The sequence below is a fragment of the Prionailurus bengalensis genome, chromosome D4 (genome assembly GCF_016509475.1).
Source record: "Prionailurus bengalensis isolate Pbe53 chromosome D4, Fcat_Pben_1.1_paternal_pri, whole genome shotgun sequence".
NCBI classification, from domain to species: domain Eukaryota; kingdom Metazoa; phylum Chordata; class Mammalia; order Carnivora; family Felidae; genus Prionailurus; species Prionailurus bengalensis.
The window spans coordinates 86,602,653-86,625,209 of NC_057359.1; the positions used below are offsets into that span (position 1 = coordinate 86,602,653).

Here is a 22,557-nt window from a genome sequence, read left to right on the forward strand (position 1 = left end):
CAGTTCCCATTAACGAGCACTCACTGAGCCAGGCGCTGGGCAGAGCGCTGGGGCTCAGACGGGGTCCGTGAATCCTTAAGCACGGAGGAAAGTGAGGGTCATACCCTTAAAATAGCTTGCCTGAGGTCCCCAGCGTGAACCTGAGAAAAATCCCTGAACACGAAACCTTATTTGCGGCTCAAAACGTCATCCAGCTTTTGACACAGGAGCTACTGAACTGTTAAACTAGACAAAGGCATATGACTGAACCCAGAACTGTTGCACCCTCGTTCTTGAGAAAAACTGGATATTTTCCTAGTAACTGTCGTAATGTACTGGAAAATTGACGCACTGTAAAATGTCATTCTCTCTTCCAATCGTAATGTTTGGAAAACAACTTGCGTGGTCTTCCTAATACTTCTACAATTCGCTAATAACGACCCCCTGGCTTTTATTCCTCAAGGGGACACAATTTGGGTTGCTCCCTGAATCTGTGCTCCCCAAATTGCAATTCTCAGACGCCCATTAAATGCTTTTTATTTCGATTCTTCCTCTTTTCTCGGTCAAAACAGGTAGAAGTGATGTTTATTCACGGAGACCGGCACATAGCAGTAGGTGCTCAATAATGCAGCAGGGCAGAGACCGGGACCGTGCAGTGGCAGAACTCATGACCTTGAAGGTAGCAGCCCCAGATGACGGTGAGTTGAATTTAGAATTTGTCTCATAGGCACTAGGGAGCCATGGGAGGTGTTGGAGCAAGAGAGCGAGAGTACCAGGAGACTGAGACTGCCTCCGGTGGGTCATTTCTGAGCAACAACAGCCAGGATACCAAGGCCTGGGTCTAGTCCCAGCTCTGCCACCTGTGACATGAGACAAGGTCCTTGTCTCTTGCGAGCTTAGTTTCCCCATCTGTGGGAGGGATGGGTGCCGGGCCAGAGGTTCTGTCTTCAAAGTTGCTTGAAAGGCCCTCTCAAAAGCTGTAGGTGGCTGACTGCACCGGCACAACCTTTGGGGAAAGCAAACTGACGTCAATCAAAATTTTAAACATCCTCCTACTTTTAGGAATCCCACACGTGGGCACGAAATGTGTACACATGGGCACGAAATGTGGGCACGAAGTGTGTCAGGTGCCAGAAGGGCCTGTGGGAGGGACGGTGGTGCAGCCAGGCAGGGTGGGGTCATGGTCCTCGGTAGCGTCGGCATGAGAAAGGAAGCCAGAGGTCCGTGTGTCTGCCGAAGCAAGAGAAACAGGCAAAGAGCCCAGTGAAAATAATTCTAAACATGCGGGGGCGTGTGTGTGTAAAATCTATTCCTAGGGTGTTTTTTTTTTTTTTTTTAACTTCTCTGAAATCGTGTTGTCTTATAATCAAATTGATGGTGTCTTTAAGTTGATGAAATGAAGCAGAACAGAGGGGCCAGGGTGTGCACCTGACCCTCCCTGGTGGGGGTGGGGCTTTCACTTTGAAAAAATTTACTTGTTTTTTTTTTTTTTAATGTTTATTTATTTGTTTTGAGAGAGAGAGAGAGAGAGAGTTGGAGCAGGGAAGGTGCAGAGGGAGGGGGAGAGAGAGAATCCCAAGCAGGCTCCGAAGCTGTCACTGCAGAGCCTGATGCGGGGCTTGATCCCATGAACCCTGAGATCATGACCTGAGCTGAAATCACATGTCAGACACTTAACCAACTGAGCCAGCCAGGCGCCCCTGGGACTTTCACTTCTTACTTAAAAGCTTCCATGCTTGCTTGCTTCCTTCTTCTTTGTGTTAAAACAACCTATTACTTTACACATAAAACAATTTTAATATGGATGTACCTTGAGGACACAATGCTAAGTGAAATCAGTCAGTCCCCAAAAGGACAAATATTGTATGACGCTACTTATGTGAAGTATCTAGAATATTCAAGTTCATAGAAACAGAAAGCGGAATGGCAAACGGGGTGGGGCAGGGAGGAGAAATTCAGAGTTGCCATTTAGCAGATTTTTTAAAGCTTTTTTTTTTTTTTACATTTACTTATTTTTGAGACACAGAGAGAGACAGAGTACAAGTGGGGGAGGGGCAGAGAGAGAGGGAGACACAGAATCTGAAGCAGGCTCCAGGCTGTCAGCACAGAGCCCAACACAAGACTCGAACTCACAAACCATGATGAGATCACGACCCGGCCATTTGGCAGATTTTGAGTTTTGGGCACGAAAGATAAGAAAGTTCTGAAGATGTTTTACGACAACGTAAATGTACCTAACACTACCCAAACGGATAAGTGGTAAATCTTCTGTGGTTTTTGCCACAATGAAAAAAATTCCATAATCTTAAAAATTGGGGAAAGAAATCCAATTTTAAGTACCTGTTTTCTTCTGCATTCAAGTCTAAGCCATATTTAAGTCTATGTGAAAACACAAGTTTGCCTTTTGTGGAAGTTCAACGAGCTCTCCAACCTACCGAATTTCCGTATTTGAGTACCTGTTTTAATTATTCATTCGTGTATGATCTGTGGATTTTCCACCAATGCTGGGATATTAAAGTGTCGGGATTTCTTCCCCCAGCTAGAACTTAAAGAAAGAAAAATGGAGGCAGAAAGGAAGAGAGGGAGGAAGGAGGAAAGGGGAGGGGGGGCAGGCAAAAATTGCATAAGGGAAAAATCTGGAAGATTGTTAACAGGATATGAGACCAGGAGATGCTATCTTTTTTTTTTTTTTAATTTTTTTTTCAACGTTTATTTATTTTTTTGGGGGAGAGAGAGAGACAGAGCATGAACGGGCGAGGGGCAGAGAGAGAGGGAGACACAGAATCGGAAACAGGCTCCAGGCTCTGAGCCATCAGCCCAGAGCCCGACGCGGGGCTCGAACTCACGGACCGCGAGATCGTGACCTGGCTGAAGTCGGACGCTTAACCAACTGCGCCACCCAGGCGCCCCAGGAGATGCTATCTTGTACATTTGTATGGCTTATGTTACTTTGTAACATGAAAAAAAAAAAAAAAACATAAAATGAAACCAGTTTTTATTTGTTTAAAAATATTTTTTTTAATGTTTATTTACTTTTGAGAGAGAGAGAGAGAGAGAGAGAGAGAGAGAGAGAGAGAGAGTGCAAGCGGGGTAGGGGCAGAGAGAGAGGGAGACACAGAACCCAAAGCAGGCTCCAGGCTCTGAGCTGTCAGCACAGAGCCCCCACACGGGGCTTGAACCTACGGACCCTGAGATCATGACCGGAGCTGAAGTCAGACGCTTAACTGACTGAGCCACCCAGGCATCCCCATGAAAACCAGTTTTTAAAATATTTAAAAAATATTTTGGTTAAAGAAAGAATTCCAAGGCTGAAAGACAAGCCTGCTGGGGTGGGGCGGGGCGGGGCAGGGGGTGGAGTAGAGGAGGACTCTGGGGCGCCTTCCCTCAGAGGCTCACGGATGGAACCACGCATAGCCCAGCTGCCCCAGGTGGGCCTGGCTGTCCCCACTGGCCGAACACGGCAGGAAACGGCTGGAGTGGCTACTTCAGGAAGCACATGTCAGGTCTACAGCTGGTAAGAGATGGCCCCACGCCCAAGGAGGGGTGAGAGGTTGGGGCCTCAGTGGGGTAACTGGGAAAGAAGAAGAATGGAGGTCGGAGGGCCCTGAACCCCAAAGGAAGAGGTAGGTTTGGTCCTGGCACAGTGGGGAGCCGGTGAAGCTTCCAGAGCAAAGAGGACCGTGATGAGGTGGCTTTAGGAAGTTGGTTCTGGCAACGAGTGTGGACCAGTCTCTGCTGGGTCCCATCTCGGGGGGTGAGTTTGTGGAGTTGAGAGCCCCACGCCTCCTGCCCTCCGCATCCTCCGAGTCCTACCTTCTGATGCGAAGCTGAATGGTCCCAGGGTCCACCCCCAACAACTCACCCCCTCCTGACGCTTTCCTACTGCACCTCCCTTCATGCCCACCAGTGGGCAGACAAAGGGGCCTCAGTGTTCTGGGAGAAAGTCTACCTAGAAACCTCTGCCCGGACCCAGATCCCCAGCAGCCTTTGCGTGGGCTTGGAAGTGGGTGGTATTCCCATCTCCCCATTCTCATGCGGGGCCTTAGGCTCCCCACATAAGGACTTTGCAAGGGGTCACCATCCCTCTGACAGGCCAATCACCACCATTACTGTACCTGGTCGGTCCCAGCCTCCTGCCCATCCTGCTGCTGCCACACGACTGTGGCTCTGCCCCCCTCTCACGGGCACTCGTGGCCTTTTCCCAGCCGGCCCCGGGCCGTCTCATCTCCCACCGCTCCTTCCTTCTGTGGACTCACTGTCTACTGAGGCAGGCTGTGGGTCGCCCCCACCAGGCTGTCGTCCGGCCGTTCTTCCCACCTGACATGCCCTCCCTCGCCAATGGCACCTAACACAGCACACGGCACGCGGCTACCCGTTGCGGGAGCGTGTCCGTGAGCGAGCTCTCGCCTCCCAGCTCTGGGGCCCATCATCCCAGCTGGCCCTGTGCCCGGGGAGCACTCTCTCCCGTCCCAGCAGGCCGCCCGCCCTTGTCTTACACAGTCACCCTTTGTTAGGCCTCCGCTCCCAAGGGCATCTTATCTGCCTAAACAGGTTGTGATCTGCCAGAGTCACCGACCCCCGTCCTCCTGCCAAACTGGAGTCAACAAACCCTTTTGCCGAGAAGGCGGCGGCTGCCTCGTGCGGTCCAGGACTCACCAGGCCCCTCCCAGGGCTGCAGCCCTGCGGCCTTCTTCCCACTGGGCCCCGCGGGAAATTTCCACTCCCTGCCCTCAGTGTCCCCAGGCCCTAGAGTCAACCTCTGAGCCCCGTCTGTCCTCTCCCCTTCAATGTGCTCTCTCTCTCCAGTGCCCCCCAGCTGCTCTCTGTGACAGATGTCATTCTCCACCCCCCCCCAACTTCTCCCTGCCAGAAGCACCTCCCCCAAACTTCCGCAGGTCTCTTCCTCCTCCTTCAGGCCTCAAAGGGAAGGGAAGGGAAGCACGTCACCTCTTCAGAGTGCCCTGTGTCATTGTCTCGTAGTCCTTACCACCCTCCGCGGCCTGTCTGGGACAGAACTGCCACACGGCCCCTCCCCTCCCTAGAACCTCAAGAGCAGTGTCTGGACCTGTCGCACCCATGAGGGAGCCAGGGCTCTGAGAGGGGAAGTGATGTGCCTGAGGTCACACAGGAAGGGAGAGGAGGGACTGGAAAAGCCAGGTGGGCTTGGCTCCAGGAACCCCACACACCTCCGGGGCTGCCAGGTCTCCACCCAAGCTGCAAAACGCGTGACTCACTGGCCGGTTGAAGGAGCTGGCCATCCTGTGTATGAACTTCCAGGCTGGCTGGAGGGTGTGGGCACTGTCCTGAGGAAGCCCACAGCCAGGCCAGAGGGAGTCAAGCTGGATCTGAGAGACACAGGAAACGGAACCAGAGCTTAGGTGCATTTATTCTGTACAAATCGTTACAAAACCAAGTCTGGGGTAGTTGCCGGTCCCCAGCCCCCACCCCAATGTGCAAAGGCTTGCTGCTGGCCTCTTCCTTCTCCCCCTGACCCCTCCCACTCCACAGCCTCCTCCAGGAAGCCCTCCAGTCTTCCCTTCCAGGCTCTGGAAGAGCAGGGGCGAACCCACCCCACTGAGGTCCAGCAATAAAGTGCCTGATGTAGAGTGAGGGGACAGAACCCAGGCAACACAGCTCCTGGCCCCCTAGAGCCCTCCCAGGCCCAGCGGAGGGGAGGCCCTCGGACAACTACAGCAGCTGCAAAGGGGCTATGTGAAACCCCAGTTTGGCTGGGATTCCCCCCTTCTCAGCCCCAAAGTCTCCTCCAATAGGTAGAAATCCTCACTGCTGGATGGCAGAAAAGGGAGCCTGGCTCTTTAAGAGCCAAACTAATGGCAGCTGAGTGGAGGGACTAAGAAAACAGCTGAAGGCTTATCCCTTTCCTGTTAGATTCCCCCCAAACTCTGTGGGAGTTTGCGCAAAAATACCCTTAAGTTTCCAGAAGGAGGTGAGGAAGGGAACCCCAGTCCCCCAGGGAGCTGAGCCCCCCAGCCAAAGGTGGTGGCTGGAGGGGTCCAGTCTCAGGGAGGACAGACCCAAGGAGGTCAATGGGGAAAGTGGGAGGGGGTCTCAGACTCCACGTTAGAACCTGACACGGGCAGAAGGGCGACCAGAGAGGGGGCAAGGGTTTTGTCCAAAGCCACTCAGGGCAGAGCCAAGACCCGGATGCTGGCTCCCACCTCTAGGATCCCCCACAACCCCCCAAATGGTCTGGCCTGCCCTCCAGACAGCCCCACTCCCATGCAGCTTCTCTTTCTGGCTCTGGCAAGTGAGGGAGCAACACAAAGTTCCCAGCTCCTCAGGACAGGACCTCACGGTCCCAGCCACAGGGAGCGACTGGAGGTCCATCCTGGGGCTCTGGACCAAGGACTCATGGGAAAGCACATGTCCTTAGCCTCAGATGACTTCAGAAATACCCTGATTGACTATGCTCAGACCCTGACTGGACGAGAAATACCCCCAACACCCCTGATTAACCACATAGAAACTCAAATCCCTGATTGGTCAAGAGATACCCCCGGGCCTTGGCTGGCCAGAGGATACTACCCCCGACAAGGCCCTGATTGGCCAGAAGACGCTCCGACCAGCCTTGATTGGCCAGGAGACGGCCCTTGGTTGAGTGGCTGGCAGGAGAGAGGCCTCTCCTGTGTCCCTTAGGAGGGGTCCACAGGCAGGGCGGCCTAGGTCCACGAGGGGTGGGAGAAAGTGATTCCATACAGCTGGGCCCAGGATGAGAAGACCCTCTTCTCCGTGATGAAGCGGTGGTGGTTGCCCTTGCGGCTGTGCTCATTCTGGATGTAGGTGACACACTCATCCGGTCCCTTGGGCTCATAGTAGTGGTAGGGCATGCGTTGCAGACGGGGCCGCTGGCTGGGGCAGAGCAGAGAGGGGCTGTAAGGGCAGGGCAGGGCAGGCACCGGCACAGCCCTCGCCCTTTCCAGCCCCTGACTTGCTATAGGATTTCGGCGGGGGGGGGGGGGGGGGGGGGGTTTGGAATCCCTGCCCCTCCCTGGGCCTCAGTTTTCCCATCTGTAAAATGGATGCAGGGTGGACTAGGTTTATGACCATCCAACTTTTTTTTTTTTTTTTTTAATATGATCCAAACGTTTCCTTTCCTGAAGAGGGAGGCAGTGTAGGGTAGTGGTAAGAAATATGGGCTCCGGAGCCTGGCCCCACTGCTTCCTGTTTGTGGGGCCTTAGGCCACTCCCAAAACATCTTCCTCAGTTTTTCTCATCTATGAAACAGAAAGAGTAATGCAACTATCCATGTGGGTCACCGTGAGGAGTACACGAGATAATGAACGAAGCCACGCTTGGTACGTGGGCTTTTCATGTGGTCATCTCAATAATAGTGACTATTAATATACAAAATCTGGACTATGGTTGAGCGGGGGAGAGGCCCCCGAGGCAGCTAGCCCCAAGGAGCTTAGATCTCTGCAGAGCAGTCTGAATACCCTAAGACAGAGGCTTCAAAGGCACCCCCAGCCAATGTTTCTGGGCTCCAAGCTGCAGCTAGTGACTGGGCGTTGTTTGGGGTGGGGGGCTCACCTGCAGTAGTCAGGGGGGACCATGCCATAGACGTGCACGTGGTCACACAACTCCACTGCAATCACCATGGTGAACCAGCCGGTGCTCAACCACGAATGGGACTTTTCCCTGCGGGCAGAGAGGGGGCATGATGAGGGGTCAGGCAGGCAGGGAGGAACGGTCAACCCACCTGGGGTTTCCCAGAACTCCTCCCACCATCAGGGCCCTCCCCCAACTTCAGTGACCACCCCACCCCCCGCCCCGCAGCCCAGCCCTACTGTGGGAACACGTGCATGCTGGCAGAGGACTTGTCTGGGCAGAGATGAGGGGTGTGGAGAGAGCGCCTTTGAAGGAACAGGGCACGCTGGGAATAGACTCCCGGGGAGACTGGTCACAGTAGGGCAGGTTGCAAGTGACCATGAGCTCACTAGACTCATGGCCTTGCCTGATGGAACTTGCTAGGAACAGCTGTGCCCACGCTAGGAGCAAACGCCTAAAGGGAGACTAATCAGAGAAGGTCATGCTGAGAGTGACCACGGGTTCACAGCAAGGCATGGGAGGTAGCCAAGGACCTGGAGCCTTTGCTGTCCACTACGGCAGCCAGTAGCCACATGTGGGCACACGATGTGTGGTTGAAATGTGCTGTCGGTGTAAAATATGCCTGGGATTTTTTTAGTATGAGGGAAAGAACACAGAAAATGTCACTGGTAGTTTTTGATACTGATCATATGTTGAACCGAAAATAGTTTGGATATATTTGATTGAAGGTGGTTCTTTGGAAAGTTTGGAAAGAAAATAAACCTCTCACAAGACTGACCAAGAAAAAGCAAAGATACAAGCTACCAGTATCAAGAATAAAACAGAGGACATCATTGCAGATCCTGTAGACATGAGGACAATAAGAAAACCACAAACAAGCACATACGTAAATTTCACAACTTCAATGAAATGGACCAATTCCTTGAAAATCAGAAACTACTGAAACACAGCCAAGATGAAACAGATTAACCTAAGTGTCTGTGACTATTAAGAAATTGAATTCATTGTTCAAAACCTTCTGAAAAAGAACTCTCCAGACCCAGAGAGTTTGGCAAATTCTACGAAATATTTAAAGAAGAAATAACACCGGGGTGCCTGGGTGGCTCAGTCGGTTGAGTGTCCGACTTTGGCTCAGGTCATGATCTCGCAGTCTGAGGGTTTGAGCCCTGCGTCAGGCTCTGTGCTGACAGCTCAGAGCCTGGAGCTGCTTCGGATTCTGTGTCTCCCCCTCTCTCTGCCCTTCCCCTGCTTGTGTTGTCTATCTCTCTCTCTCTCTCTCTCAAAAATAAACATTAAAAAAATTTTTTTAATAAAATAAAATAAAGAAGAAATAACACCAATTCTATACATTTTCAGAGGCCAGCATTACCCATACTACCAAAACCATACAAAAACAGTACAAAAACCAAACAAAACTACAGATCAAGATCTCTCATGAATACAGACACAAAAATCTGAACAAGATATTAGCAAGTCATATTCAGCAGTATATAAAAAAGAATAATACGCCACAGCCAAGTGGAGTTTATTCCAGAAATGCAAGTCTGATTCAATATTCAAAAATCAATTGGTATAATCCACCATAGTAATAGTCTTAAGAAAAACCACATGATCATATTAATTGATGCATAAAAACACTTGATAAAACTCAGTATCCAATAATGATAAAAACTCTTAGCAAATTAGTTAGAAAAGAGAAATTTTTCAACCTGATAAAGAGCAGCCAAAAACTCTATAGCTAACATCATATTCAATGATGGACTGAATGCTTTCCCACCAAGACGGGGACCAAGGCAAGATGTCTACCCTCACCACTTCCAATACAATTTGACCTTGTATTGTCAGTCCTAGCCAGTGCAATAAGGCAAGAAAAAGAAATAAGATGCATACATATTGGAAATTGTCCTTACAACAGGATCACGTATATGGAAAATCCCAAAGAACCTAGAAAAATTTCCCAGAACCAATAAGGAAATTTAGCAGGATTACAGGATATAAGGTCAACCCACAAAAACCAATTGTATTTCTATCCACTAGCAATGAACAGTTGGGAACCCCCCAAAATTTTAAATACAATTTACAATAGCACCCTCAAATTTTAAATATTAAGGGATAAATCAGGGGCCGCCTGGGTGGCTCAGTCGGCTGAACTTCTGACTTCGGCTCAGGTCATGATCTCACGGTCCGTGAGTTCGAGCCCCGCGTCGGGCTCTGGGCTGACGGCTCAGAGCCTGGAGCCTGCTTTGGATTCTGTGTCTCCTTCTCTCTCTGCCCCTCCCCTGCTCACGCTCTGTCTTTCCCTCTCTCTCAAAAATAAATAAACGTAAAAAAAAAATAAATAAATATTTAGGGATAAGTCAAACAAAATAAGCACAGGGTCTATATGTTGGATGTATTGGGTTAATTGGGCTACTACAAAAATATAAATTACACATATAGCTTGCGTTATATTTCTACTGGATAGCATCGGCCTAGCTTTTCTGGGGAGATTAGCCAGAGAAGGACATGCTGGGAAAGATGTATCCTTAGGATAGAGTATGCTGGGAGCAACCGTGTGCCTAAAGCAAGACACGCTGGGTACAGTCAATACCTTCCAGAGGCAGACTACGGGGAGCAGAGCATGCTAGGAGCCCTGTTCCCTCAGAGCAATGCAGGCTGGGAAGCCTTCCTGGGGAGACGAGACCACGCAGAGCACTTTGGAAGTGACCCATGCTAAGGGCTGGACACAATGAAAATCCCCTAGGAAAACCTGAGCAGAGAGCAGCAGGAAGTGACCACACCCTCAGAGTAGTGCATGCCGGGAACAACAGGCCCTCTGGGCAGAGAATGCTGATGGGGAGCACAGGGCCGGCCGGAGGGGGCAGGCAGGAGGCTGGTACCTGTCCTTGCCCGTCTCACCCCGGAAGAGGTCGTCAAATTGGCGCATGCGGCCGGGAGAGACGGCATAGGCCTCCATGTTGGGGAACACCAGGCCTGCCCGCTGGATGACACGCACAAGGCTGCCCTGGGGCTTCTGCATCTTGTTTGGGGGGCCCCAAAAGATGAACGCAGTTTCGGGGGTCCGGTTGACGAATTCCTGGGGCCTCCGCAGCACACGGAATACGCTGGAATGGGCTACCACACGGAATGTGGTCTTGTTGCCTACGTCGGCTGAGTAGCCTGTGGTGGGCGCGTCGTTCATGCGGATTGTGCACTCGGCTCGCTCGATCTCAGGGCCCAGCTTGGTTCCCAGCAGGTGGCTAGAGCTGGTGACAATCACACACTGGTGGCACCGGGAGGGCAGCGTCTGGGGGGAGGCAGCAAGGAAAGTCAACACTATCACGACCATTCCGTGCCAGGCCCTAGGCTCTGTACATCCAGGCCTCCAGGAGGCAGGAATTATTTTGCCCATTTTAAAAACAGGGAAGCTGAAGGCTGTTCGCTCGACATTCAACAAACACTTCCAGCGAGCTGGCTAATGGCTAAATACCAGGGACAGAGCTACGAGGAAAAGAGCCCCGTCCTGCCTTCAAGAGGCACAGTTAGGCAGAGAACAAGGAAAAGATAAAATGATGCCAGGTGGTGAGCAAAACGTACCACGAAGACAATACAACAGAGGCAAGGGATCAGGAGGGACAGGAGCGGGGGCTCCTCTAGAAAGATCATCCAGTGGGGGCCTGTCGGAGCCGAGACCAGGAGGATGAAGAGGAACCACATAGGAAAATAGTTGAGGCGGGGGAACAGCAAGACCAGAGGTGCTGAAGTGGGAATGGCCACCGTGTGTTGAGAAGCCAAAGGCGGCCACTTGTCTGGAGCCGAGTGAATAACAGAAGGACAGGACAGGTATGCAGGGATGTCCCCAAAGTCACCCAGCAGAGGAGTGCAGCGCTGGGGTATGAACCCAGGTCGATATGGCCACAGAGCCCCGGGCTTGGTCCAGTTCTCCTAAGAGGGCAACCTCCCCAGGGCACCCATGACATCTCCACACCATCCACACGTAAGACACCACCTGTCGAAAAGGAAAGAGTGTGGAAGCCCGTCTGGGCCTCTGTTTCCCCCACCGGTGAATGAGTTGGAACCACGTGTTCTCCGGGGCCTGTTTTCTGACCATGGAATTCCTGTTCGCCCTCTAAGTGTGAGCTCAGGCGCCACCTCCTCCAGGCAGTCTGCTCTGAGCCCTCGCTCCAAGATCTAACAACAGCTCCCATGGACCTCAACGGATGGCTTTTCCAGCTTTCCCGAGCTCTACTGGCTTCCCCTGTCAGGCTGGTGTCACCCACACTCAGGCTGTTCCACTTTCTCCCTGGTCCCATTATTTGTGTTTCTCTTTCAAGGATTCTTAGGGTCTCAGTTAGGTGTTAATCCATCTCTGAACACCTGCCAACGGGCCCTTTCCCAGCAAGGGTGCATTCAGAGCCCCTGGTTCAGGCTCTCCACACACGACGTGTGCAAAGACCCTGAGGGATTTAGGAGGGGGTCGTTGTTGTTTTAAATTTTTTTTTAATGTTTATTTTTGAGAGGGGGGGATGGGGAGGGGCAGAGAGAGATGGGGACAGAAAATCCAAACCCAGCTCCGTACTGACAGCAGAGAGCCCGATGTGGGGCTCGAACTCAGGAACTGTGACAGAGCCCAAGTTAGCCACTTAACCAACTGAGCTGCCTAGGTACCCCTGGGGGGGTGGGGTTTGAGGGAGGGGAAGGAGGCAGGCAGGGATTGGGAGACCACCTTCTCCTGGGAGGCGGAGTTCATATTCCAGGCCAATGATTATCTACTTGGCCTCCCAGAAAACATCTAGGGCTCAGAGGATTATGGGGTGAACCCCAGAAATACAACCTGCGTTTCACGGCTACCCAAGGCAAACAGAAGCCCCAGGAATGATTTCTGGCTTCTCTCTACAGCTACAACTCCCCAGGGGTTGGGGCAAAAAATACCCTCGCTCCTCCCCTCCCTTGCTGTGTAGACTTGGACAAGTGACTTTGCCTCCCTGAGTCTTGGTTTCCCCATCTCTTCAAGGCGAATAACAATGGTGACCTTACAGGGTTGGTATGCTCATTACTGCTAATCACAGTGCCCGGCACACAGCGGGGAACTGACAAAGGGCAGCCATTATTAGGACTGTTTTTGTGTTGTCAAATACTTGAGCCTTCTGCTCTCAAACCCTGTGTGGACTACCCAGCAGAGACGGAGATCCGTGAAAACCAGAGACATCTCTCCTTAGGAATTCTGACTCAGGAGGCAGTAGGATTATCAGCACTAAAAATGGAACCCTGAAGACAACTGAGGCCCAGAGAGAGACAGGGCACTTGTGCAACATCACACAGCAAACAAGGGGCCGAATGGGGCGCCTGGGTGTCTCAGTCGGTTACGCGTCCGACTTCAGCTCAGGTCACGATCTCGAGGTTTCGTGAGTTCGAGCCCCGCATCGGGCTCTGTGCTGATTGCTCAGAGCCTGGAACCTGCTTCCGATTCTGTGTCTCCCTCTCTCTCTGCCCCTCCCCCCACTGAAACAAATAAACATTTAGAAAAAAATAACAAACAAACAAACAAGGGGCTGAAGGCACTGGAAGCTATGGCCTTGACTCCTGGGGTCCCCCCTTTCCTTTAGAAGGAATGGAGGCAGCAGAGGGAGGAGGAGGAGGAGGAGGAGGGGGAGGGGGAGGAGGAGGAGGAGGAGGAGGAGGAGGAGGAGGAGGAGGAGGAGGGAACAGTGATGGCGGGCAATGGGAAAGACCAGCCGCCAGCCCGGTCTCAGGGAGCGCCCCGAGGTGGTCATGCTACCTTGTTGCCAAGAATTGGGACGTAGCCGTCGCTGATGCTCCATTTCTTGAGGTTGACAGGCCTGCGGGTGCGGCCTCGCAGGGAGCCATAATGGAAGACCTCATTGGCACTGTTGGAGCTGTAGAGGATGAGGATGGTGATGAGGGCAAAGAGGATCACGAACACTGCTGACCGCTGCTCCTGGAGAGGGGAGAGGCTGGTGAGCGCCCAGCCGCCCAGCAGGCCCCCGCCTCATCCTTGCCACCCACCACGCCTGGCTCACTCCCGCTCTTCGTTCCAGACCAGCTCAGATACCACCTCGTCTGGCCCCCGAGTACCCCCTATCACAGCGCCGGTCACACTGTTCAAACTGCAGTCCCCCCCAGTGAGGCCATGAGCTCCGCGGGCTGGGACCGAGATGGCCTCCATGGCCACCGTATCCCAGCTCCCGGAGCACAGAAGCACGGAAGGTTCTCAAAGAAGGCTTGCTGGATCGGACTGGATGTGGGTGTCAGAAGGACCCCTCCAGCTACAGCTGGAAGGATGCCTGGAGACAGGTGGGACATTCAAAGGAGGGGAGCCAGGTCTTCCCCAAACAGTAATCCAATGTCATGTTTATCATTCATTAAAGCTGGAGGGGACGGATCTGGTCAGGAAGTGGGATGCACGGGACAAAGTGGGATGCATTGTCACTGCCAGGGCAGGAAAGCGAGATCCAAAGTGTCCCTTGGGATTCATCTGCCCAGGGTCGGCACAGCTAGGCAAGGCCTGGAAATCCTGGCTCCTTGCGCTAACCGCCCCTCTGTGCTGGTTATTCATGTATCGCTTCTCAGCTCCAAGTTCACCCTTTTTGCCTGTCTGTGCAAATGGACCTGGGCCCTTAGATGCACGTCCTTGGCAGCTAAACGCAGATGAAGCTTTGTCAGGAAAGGACGCTGGAGAGGCAGTGCAGGAGAAAAGGAGTTGGCTTCCTGCGTCTGGTGGCTTTGACGCCTGGTCCCGGTGCCTTTGCTCCCCCAGAGCACATGGCTTCCACAGCACATGTGGCCAGCAGCTTCCTCCTGTACGTGCCTTCAGGCACTTTGGGAGCAGAGTGTCTCTGGCCCCTTCTATGATCACAGCCTCTCTAGAGCTCAGCGGGTGTAATACACTCAACCACACACAACACCCAGAGACCATGAGCTTCCCCGGAGCAGTTTTGTATGAGCTCCGGTGCCTCCTGGGAGTCGTCTCCTGTGAGCAGCTTTCCCCGTAGCCCAGGGAGTGGTTTTGTGACGACTTCCACCAGCAGACCGCCACAGTGAGTTCTCTGCCACCCGGTGGGCCAGAGCTGTGCCCTCTCCAGCAAGGCCTGGGTCTCGGCCCTGCCGGTGGTGGCTGTTCCTTGTACTGGCTATTCCTGTATTTCTCAGAATGCCCATCCCTCGTGACTCCAATGCCCGGCTGTAGCTAATGATTCTTTATGTTAAACTTTCCCTGTTCAAATTACTGTGTGCTTTCTCTCTCTCAGTTGGACCCACACTGGTACGTCCACACCACACCACCCCCAACCCTCAGGCTCTTTCTTCCAAAGCTTCGCTGCAGTGGATCCCAGGAAAGGCGTGTGCAGCGCCAGGCGCATAGTAGGTGCTCAGGAAAGCAGGAACGAATCGATCACTCTGACAGCCTCAGAGTGAGGCAAACAACATTCCGTCATCTTTGACCAATGCTCAGAGCAGTACCCTCCGTCCAGCACATCCCAGTGCTGTGTCCATCACACGGGCCAATCCTTTACCACAGATGGACCAGTCAAACCTAGGAAGACACAGGTGGATACGGGCCCAGAGAGAGGTAGGAGCTTGCCCAAAGCCACAGAGATCAGTGGCCACGGCAGAGCTCCAGCCAGGGCCTCCGGGGCATCAGGCACTTCCTGGCCGGGAAGAGGCACTGGTGGTTGTCTGGGTCTGGGGCACAGATCCAAAGGAACCCATTTCACTGGGTAAATAAAAGGCCGAGATCGGGACGAGAAATGAAGGGGGACTTACTTTGCTGCTACTCATCTCTCTCCGGCGTCTGCTGAGGGGCAGGGGCCGGCGTCCTGCAGGTGGCCCAGGGGGCAGGGATGTGGGGTCACACCTGCAAGCCACAGAAAGGGTTATGGCCACAGCTGGTCAAAGGCTACACCCTCCCCACCCCGCCAGCTCTCCTACCCACCCATGACTTCAAGGCTCAGGGTCAATTTTGCAGAGAGAGACACTGAGGCCTGGAAAGGGCAGGAACCTGCCTTCAGGTCACACAGCCGGGTGGTGCAGAGCCTGACCTCTCTCCTTGCTCTCTCTTTCTCTCTCCCACTCTGCTTCCTGAGCAGGGACCTTCCCACTCATTAGCTCTCCTAGGCAGCTGGAGGGCCTAAAGCTGGCTCCCAAGCCGGGGGGCTTGCCCCCCACACAGCAAGAGCCCCACTGTATATTCCTACTCTGACTTAGGTCCCTGTGGGCTTGGAATAAAGCACTATTCCTTATAGGTACCCAAACTCCTCTGCACAGGCAGCCCTCCAGAAGTTGCATCAACTGTCCCTCTGTCTAGAATACCCTGCCCTCTTGGGCCCTGCTCATGCCCTCTCAGCATCCAAGCCTAGGGTAGACCAGGAACTTCCTCTGTGTGTCCCCTCACGGCTAGGCTGAGAGCTCTCCGAGCGTGCAGCCGGCACAGATCCTCACTCACATTCTCCACTGTGCCTCCAAAGGCGTGGAGGTGGGTGCAGGAGGTTCGCTGAATGACTTCGTTAATTAACAACAAGCCCTTAGGAGTTAAGGGCACAGACTGGACAATCCGCTATAACCACAGCCGCACCCTCAGAGGGTAGGTGGGGAGCCTCAAGTAACAGCCCTTCCTTCCTGCCCCAGTCGGCCCTTAGCAGCCGCAGCTGCGAGGGGACCTCCTCACAGGCCCTAGCTCCTTTCCGACCTCAATTTCCCCACCTGTCAAAAGGGAGTAAGTACTTGCATCCAGCCACCTCCAGCAGATTCAAGGCCAAAAGGCACTAAGGGAGGGAGAGTGTGCAGAAGAGAAACGGAGGCCCAGGGCTCCCCAGCTCGGTCCTCCCCTCCAGGGGCCTCCCGGCCCCGCCACTATCCCCACCCCTTGACCTGGCGGCTGTTTACTCCTACACAGCCACCAGGAATAGCCACGGCACGACAGGCCAAAGGAGGCTCCCCCCCACATGCCGCTCCTGATTGGTTGGGCCATGACTCCGCCCACTGCCCAACCCCACCCCCTTCTCCGCGGAAGCCCCCCTCCTCCCAAGCCGGGTTTCAGATTTCAGATTTCCCCCAGGCCGGAGGGCCAGTCAGGGCGCACTGGGGACTCTCACTGGGTACAGTGCCTGCCACACAGATCAGGAAACTGAGGCTCATTAGAAGAGAAAAGCAGCTTGTCCTAGGCCTTACAGCCCTTTGGGGAGCAAGACGGGTGTCCAGAATCCCAGGGTCGCGCTTATGAGCACGGACCCTCTGGCTGGCAGTGCAGGCCATCTCGGTCCAGCCTCCCCTCTCACTCCCCTTTGCTTCGGATGCCCCAAGCTCCAGACACACCAGAGCACTCCAGTTCCCAGGCCGACCCAATACTTTCCCACCTTTGCCCGAGCAGTGACCTCAGCCAGGACCACCGACCCCCTGGTCAGCCCCGTCACACTCCTGCTCTGGGAAGGTCCTGGTCATACAGCATCTCAGGTGCCAGTGCGAATCCCGGTTCCACCACTTACTGGCTGAGGGGCCTCGGGCAAGCCATGTGACCTCTCTGAGCCTCAGTTTCCTCATCTCTGAAATGGGAATGAATAATAAGAGTAGGTGACTTACGGGGTTGTTGAAAGGATTCAAGCAGCTGCGGCAAGGGAAGCAAGGAGCTTGCAAGTGCTGGGTCAGAGCCTGACAGTAGCTGTGAGTCGTGTGGGTATTCATTGTTGAAGGCCTGCCTCACCTTCAGCTTAAATGCTGCCCCTTGTTGGACACCTGGCTTAGCCACTTCCCTCTAATATCGAGGAAGGCGTGCAGGGAGCCACACTATGCATCACGCACTCACCCAATCCTCCTGGCCACGCTGCAAAGGAAGGGCTCTTACTTCCCATTTCACAGATAAGGAGAGTGAGGTTCAGAGAGGCCAAGCTCCTTGCACAGCTGCCCAGAGTCTGCTGGGGAGCCTTGTTTACAGCTTGTTTGCAGGGAGCAGCCCAGGGCTGAGCCTGCCAGGATCTCCTTCCAGGATCTCCTCGCGCTGGAAGGGGCCAGAGGCCACCAAGTGTGTGCCCAGCACCTGGCCCAGCACCAGGGAGCAGGCCTGCTGGGGAGCAACTTGCTAAGGCTGGGGAGGCGGCAGCCCAGAGCACCGGGCCAGGAGCGTGGCCTCAGCCCCGAGGCTGGTCGTTCAGGAAGAGGGCTCAGTCGTGCGCTAAGGGTGGGGGCCACACCCTGCCCTCTGTTCGGGGGCTTTGCCTCTCCCAGCCGGGGGGCTAGGGGAGGTGGGGTCCTCCTGCAGGGTCGAGAAGCCCCCACAAGCCGCTCGAGAGGAGGGCTCCGGGGAGGAGGGGGAGGGGGCTCCTAACGTCTAGATGGGGGAGGGCGCTGAGCCCGTGGGTCCACCAGTGGGGGACGACTCACTCTCTGCGCCCCCTCTTGCGCTAAGCCCCCCGATTTCCGCACTCTGGGGGGTCCGGAGCCCTAGCGCCAGCTGGGACGAGGAGGGAGGCAGGACGGCGGCAGGTCCCCGAGCTCTAATGGGGTAGTCAGTGGCAGGGGCCCCGCGAACCCCGCGGCAGCCCTAGGGCGCGAGGACCGGTACCTCCAGGCGCCACCGCCGAGAGCGAGCGGGTCTGGAGGAGCCCCGAGGCCCCGCATCTTCCCCATCCCTGGCGACTCCCTGCCCCCGCCCCGGGGCGCAGGCAGAGCCCCCCCCCCCCTCCCGCTGCCCGCCTCTGCGCGGCGCCCGCTCACCTCCCCCGGGGAGCGCCCGGCCCCCCGCGGCCCCCGAGCCCCCTCACATGGCGCCGGGAGCCGAGAGCCGGGGTCCGCGCTGCTCCGGCCGCCCAGGCCCCGCCGCAGCCCACGCCCGCCGGGTCCTAGCGCCGCCGCCGCCGCTCTGGCCCAGGCCGGGGAGGCGGGCGGAGCCTGGAGGGGCCGCGGGTGGCTCCGCCCCCCGGGCGGCGCCGGAGGGGAAGGGCGAGGGGCGGGCGACCCCGGGACCCGGCCGCGCTGGCGCGTCGCTTGCCCCTCTGGGCAGCCGGTAGGGGCAATGAAAACCGCAACAGCCTTCTGGAAACCTTCAGTGTGGGTCGGGCCCGCTTCTATCTCGCTTTACTGCCGCCACGACCCGGATGGGGAAACTGAGTCCCGGAGCACGCTGAGCTTGGAACCAGTTAAGTTCCTCTCTGGGCCCCCTTCCCCAGGACCTCCAGAGCCCTGCATCCAGGAGTCACCGTGGGTGAACTCACCGGTCCTCCTGTGGATTCAAGTCCAGCTGTGTGCCACCCACCAGATGTTGGGTCGTGGCACATTACTTACCTTTCCTCTGCCTCTGGAAAACAGGAAGAACGACCTCATAGGGTGTTTTAAGGATTCAAAATGTTATGTTACTTATAGGTACTGGGGTATACATGACATCATTTCATGTGATAACGAAACATAACAATTTAAGTAGCCATTCTAGGAGCCTGGTTAAATAAAGGCACAGCCCCGCTAAAATGGATGATGCAGGGTCCATATGCTGACAGGAAGGCATGTCCAGGATATTTACAGGCTATTTAAGTGAAGAAAGCAACTTAAAGAAGTTAATCATTCTAGAAAAGGAAATTGTAAAACTTTGCTATCCCCTCCTGCATGTGTGTAGTCTGGAGAAATTCTTTCACGTGTACACAACAAAATCCTGAGTGGCAGTCCTTGAAATAACACCAAACTGGAAACAGCCTATATATCCATCAACAGGAGACTGGATTTGTTTCCTTTGCAATATGCGGCGGTGAAATATTATATAGCAGGGAAAACGAACAAGCTACAATGACATGGATGGGTTTTAGAGACACGAGCGGTGAAAAAGACAAGTTCCAGAAGACAAAACTACACACTATATTAAGCATACAGCTGGCAGCAGGCTACTTCTCCCAGACAGGGAGGGGGTTAGCTTTTGCCTATCCGAATGATTAAAGTTTTACAAGCAAGAACACAGTTGTCTCTGTGGGATAGGCAGGGATGCAGGAAAGGGGAGGGAGGAAACAGAGGCGGGCATTTCTAGTGCAACTCTGGTCTTTAAGTGGGACGTGGGTTTTGAGAGGTTCACTATATTGTTATGTTTTATAATTTACAAGAATGATCTATGCCACCATTTGTATGTATCACAGTAATTTTTTTTAATGTGTATTTATTTTTGAGACAGAGAGAGACAGAGCATGAACGGGGGAGGGTCAGAGAGAGAGGGAGACACAGAATCCGAAACGGGCTCCAGGCTCCGAGCTGTCAGCACGGAGCCCGTCCCGGGCTCGAACTCACGGACCGTGAGATCATGACCTGAGCTGAAGTCGGACGCTTAACTGACGGAGCCACCCAGGTGCCCCATGTATCACAGTAATTAAAAGGTGAAAGAAAGAGGGACGCCTGGGTGGCTCTGTCGGTTCAGTGTCCGACTCTTGATTTTGGTTCAGGTCATGATCTCATAATTCGTGAGACTGAGCCCCAAGTCGGACTCTGTGCTGATCCTGCTTGGGATTTTGTCTCTCTCTCCCTCTGCCTCTTCCCTGCTTGTGCATGCAAGCGCACCCTCTCTCTCTCTCTCAAAAATAATAAACTTTTTTTAAAAAGCACTAAAAAAAGTGAAAACAGGACAGAGATAATCAAATTAAAATAAGGAGATACTTTTTTGCCTACCAGTGATTAAAGTGTTAAGAGTGGTTATTTCTGCAATGATGAGATTATGGGCTGCTTTTTTTTTTTTTTTTGGCTTAACTGTATTTTCCAGAAATTTTAAGATTAACAGCCACAATGTTTTTATATTTAAAAACTGAGTTTTTAACTTATAAAAAAATGAACTGCATCTATAGCATGATTCCTTAAAAAAAAAAAGACAACTATGGGGCGGGGGGGGGGGGAGCCTGAGGGACTCAGTCGGTTAAGCATCTGACTTTGGCTCAGGTCATGATCTTGTGGTTTGTGGGTTCAAGCCCCGTGTCGGGCTCTGTGCTGACAGCTCGGAGCCTGGAGCCTGCTTTGGATTCTGTGTCTCCCTCTCTCTCTGCCCCTCCCCCGCTCGCAATCTGTCTCTCTCAAAAATAGACATTAAAAAAAATTTTTTTTAAGTATATAACTATCTATGCCTATATATTTGTAAACGTACACAAAAAGTCTGGAAGAATCCACACTGGACCACTGGCAGTAGTTTCCCCCTGGAGAATGGATGTGGGGCAGGAAGGGTGGGTGCTACCTTTATTTTCTGCTTCATAAAGTTCCAGGCTGTTTACATTGGACTCATTTGTTAATACCACTTTGTTTTAAATTAAAACCAAAGGGGGGGGGGGCGTGCCTAAGGTCCTTCCTCCAGGTTGTGTAGACACTGCCCACCAGGCAGTGGGGCTCAGTGGGGAGGGCCAAAGGTGGATTCGAGGCTTCTTGCCCCTCTGGTGTCCACCTCCATCCGCTTCCTGAGCCGCACCCCACTTCAGCCCCAGACCTCTCACCCTGCCAGCAGGAGGACACAAAACCACAGGGCAGGGAGCAGGGCAGCCGGGTGGGAAGCTTGGTTATGGGGGTTCAGAGAACAGGAGCCCCTTGCCCAAAGTCACCCCTCAGGTGAGAGCCTCTACCAGGGGTGGAGGTGTTCTGTCCCCAGCTCTTCTTCCTGCCCCAGGCCAATGACAGGGACTAGGGAGATCAGAGTGTTGCAGAACCAGTTCCTGGACCAAACCCGGACCTGGAGCTCCCCCCTCAGGCCTGCCGGGCCAAGGCTTATTCCAGGAAGCTCTGCTGTAGGGCTGACTTCCCTTTTCCTGGGCCCCCCCCCCCCCCAAAAGAACCACTTCAGTAATAACAAGGATAAGAAAAACCAGCTCCAGTGGGTCGCATGCCAGGTGCTTTCTCCTGTGCTAAGCACTTTGCAGATACACCTCACTGAATCCTTAAAGTAGCCTATGCGATGGGTACTACTACCCTCCAGAGGGAGAAAGTTCCACTTGGGGTGCGCACAGGTGCCCAGGCTGGGATTCCCCCAGGCCTATCTGCTGAATAACCACAAGTCATTCTGCCCCAAAGCCCAAGGCCTGCCCCACACCCACAGCAGGGCTTTCATGGACGGGTGGCCGTGGCCAATTCTGGTGCTGTTCTCCAACTCTGCCCGGAGCTGGTCCTCCCCACAGAGCTGCCCATCCATGGTGTGGGGGAGAGGGCCTCTGCTTCAGGCCTTCTTGTCCCAGGGTGGGGGTCCTGAGTGTGACCACCTTCCCTTCTTATCCCTTAGCAATCTTTGCACTGTTGGGATTTTTCCCTTCCGCGGGGCCCTAGAAGGAGCCCTCAGAGACTCCCTCACCTGCCACCCTAGCTCCCAATTTACACAGACCCAAACCAAGGCCCCGAGAGGGGTCAAGACTTGCCCAGGTCTCTCCCTCCTGGGTCCTGGGCACAGCCAGTGTGGGAGTCAAGCCTCGGAACTCCAGGCTCTTTTCCTCTGGACACAGAAGAGGCCAGTGAGCATCTCTGGCAGGTGTGGGCCTGCACACAGGAGCTGCTCCCAAGCGCATGTTCCCAAGACCTGGGCAGTGGGTCTGGAACCAGGAAGTAGCTGGCCCCAAGTTCCTTCTGAGAAGAGGCCCCTTAAGACACCGCCAGGCTGTGAGGCTCACCTGGTTTCCCCTCTGACCTCAGGAGGAAGTAGATGAGTCCTCAGCAGGCCTGCCGAGGGGACAAAGGAGCAGGGGTGTGGACAGGAAAACAGATCCCCGAAGGGGGGCCGCACACACGGTGCCCCACCCGGCCACACTCCTCAGAGCTGGGAGGAAGGTCGCGCCCCCAACTCACCTCCTGGAAGCTGCTCGAACTGCAGTGGCAGAGAAGAGGCTTCCTCGGAGAGCCTTCAGCAGGCCCAGAACCAGTCACCAGAGCAGCCAGGGGTCATTGTCTTTGGCCCGGAGGAAGAAACTGGTGGACCGTGCCTGCCAGGTCACCATCCCAGAAAGACACATTATTTAGGCCAACCCAGCAATAAACATCCCACCCGGGGGCAGGACCAGGACAGAGGCTCCTCTGTGCACTGGGCCCAGGGGC

At 54.2% G+C, this 22,557-nt stretch overlaps 1 protein-coding gene across 12 annotated transcripts; it reads right to left on the reverse strand.

Moving 5' to 3' along the window:
* Positions 1–5,347: 5,347 nt before the first annotated feature.
* On the reverse strand, positions 5,348–22,330 carry ST6GALNAC6 (ST6 N-acetylgalactosaminide alpha-2,6-sialyltransferase 6). 12 transcript variants are annotated; one of them, XM_043565945.1, is made up of 7 exons: positions 22,312–22,330; positions 17,025–17,081; positions 15,307–15,397; positions 13,304–13,483; positions 10,425–10,831; positions 7,528–7,635; positions 5,348–6,849 (listed from the first exon to the last, which is right to left on the reverse strand). In XM_043565945.1, the coding sequence occupies exons 2-7, from the start codon at positions 17,048–17,050 to the stop codon at positions 6,660–6,662; spliced, it is 1,002 nt and encodes a 333-aa protein (XP_043421880.1). In that variant the 5' UTR covers positions 17,051–17,081; positions 22,312–22,330; the 3' UTR covers positions 5,348–6,659. The 12 variants fall into 12 exon arrangements, with proteins under 12 accessions (XP_043421880.1, XP_043421878.1, XP_043421883.1 ...); XM_043565943.1 differs by lacking the exon at positions 22,312–22,330 and adding an exon at positions 18,250–18,379; XM_043565948.1 differs by lacking the exons at positions 17,025–17,081; positions 22,312–22,330 and adding exons at positions 17,119–17,359; positions 18,250–18,376.
* Between the last annotated feature and the right edge of the window lie 227 nt (positions 22,331–22,557).

Excerpts from the sequence above, each read along its gene's own strand:
- ST6GALNAC6 (XM_043565945.1), bottom strand. The coding sequence starts at position 17,050 with ATGGCTTGCCCGAGGCCCCTCAGCCA. Across the intron at positions 15,398-17,024 it reads TGCCCGAGGCCCCTCAGCCA|GTGTGACCCCACATCCCTGC; the intron begins GTAAGTGGTGGA and ends TGTGGCTTGCAG. Across the intron at positions 13,484-15,306 it reads GAGAGATGAGTAGCAGCAAA|GAGCAGCGGTCAGCAGTGTT; the intron begins GTAAGTCCCCCT and ends TCCCCTCTCCAG.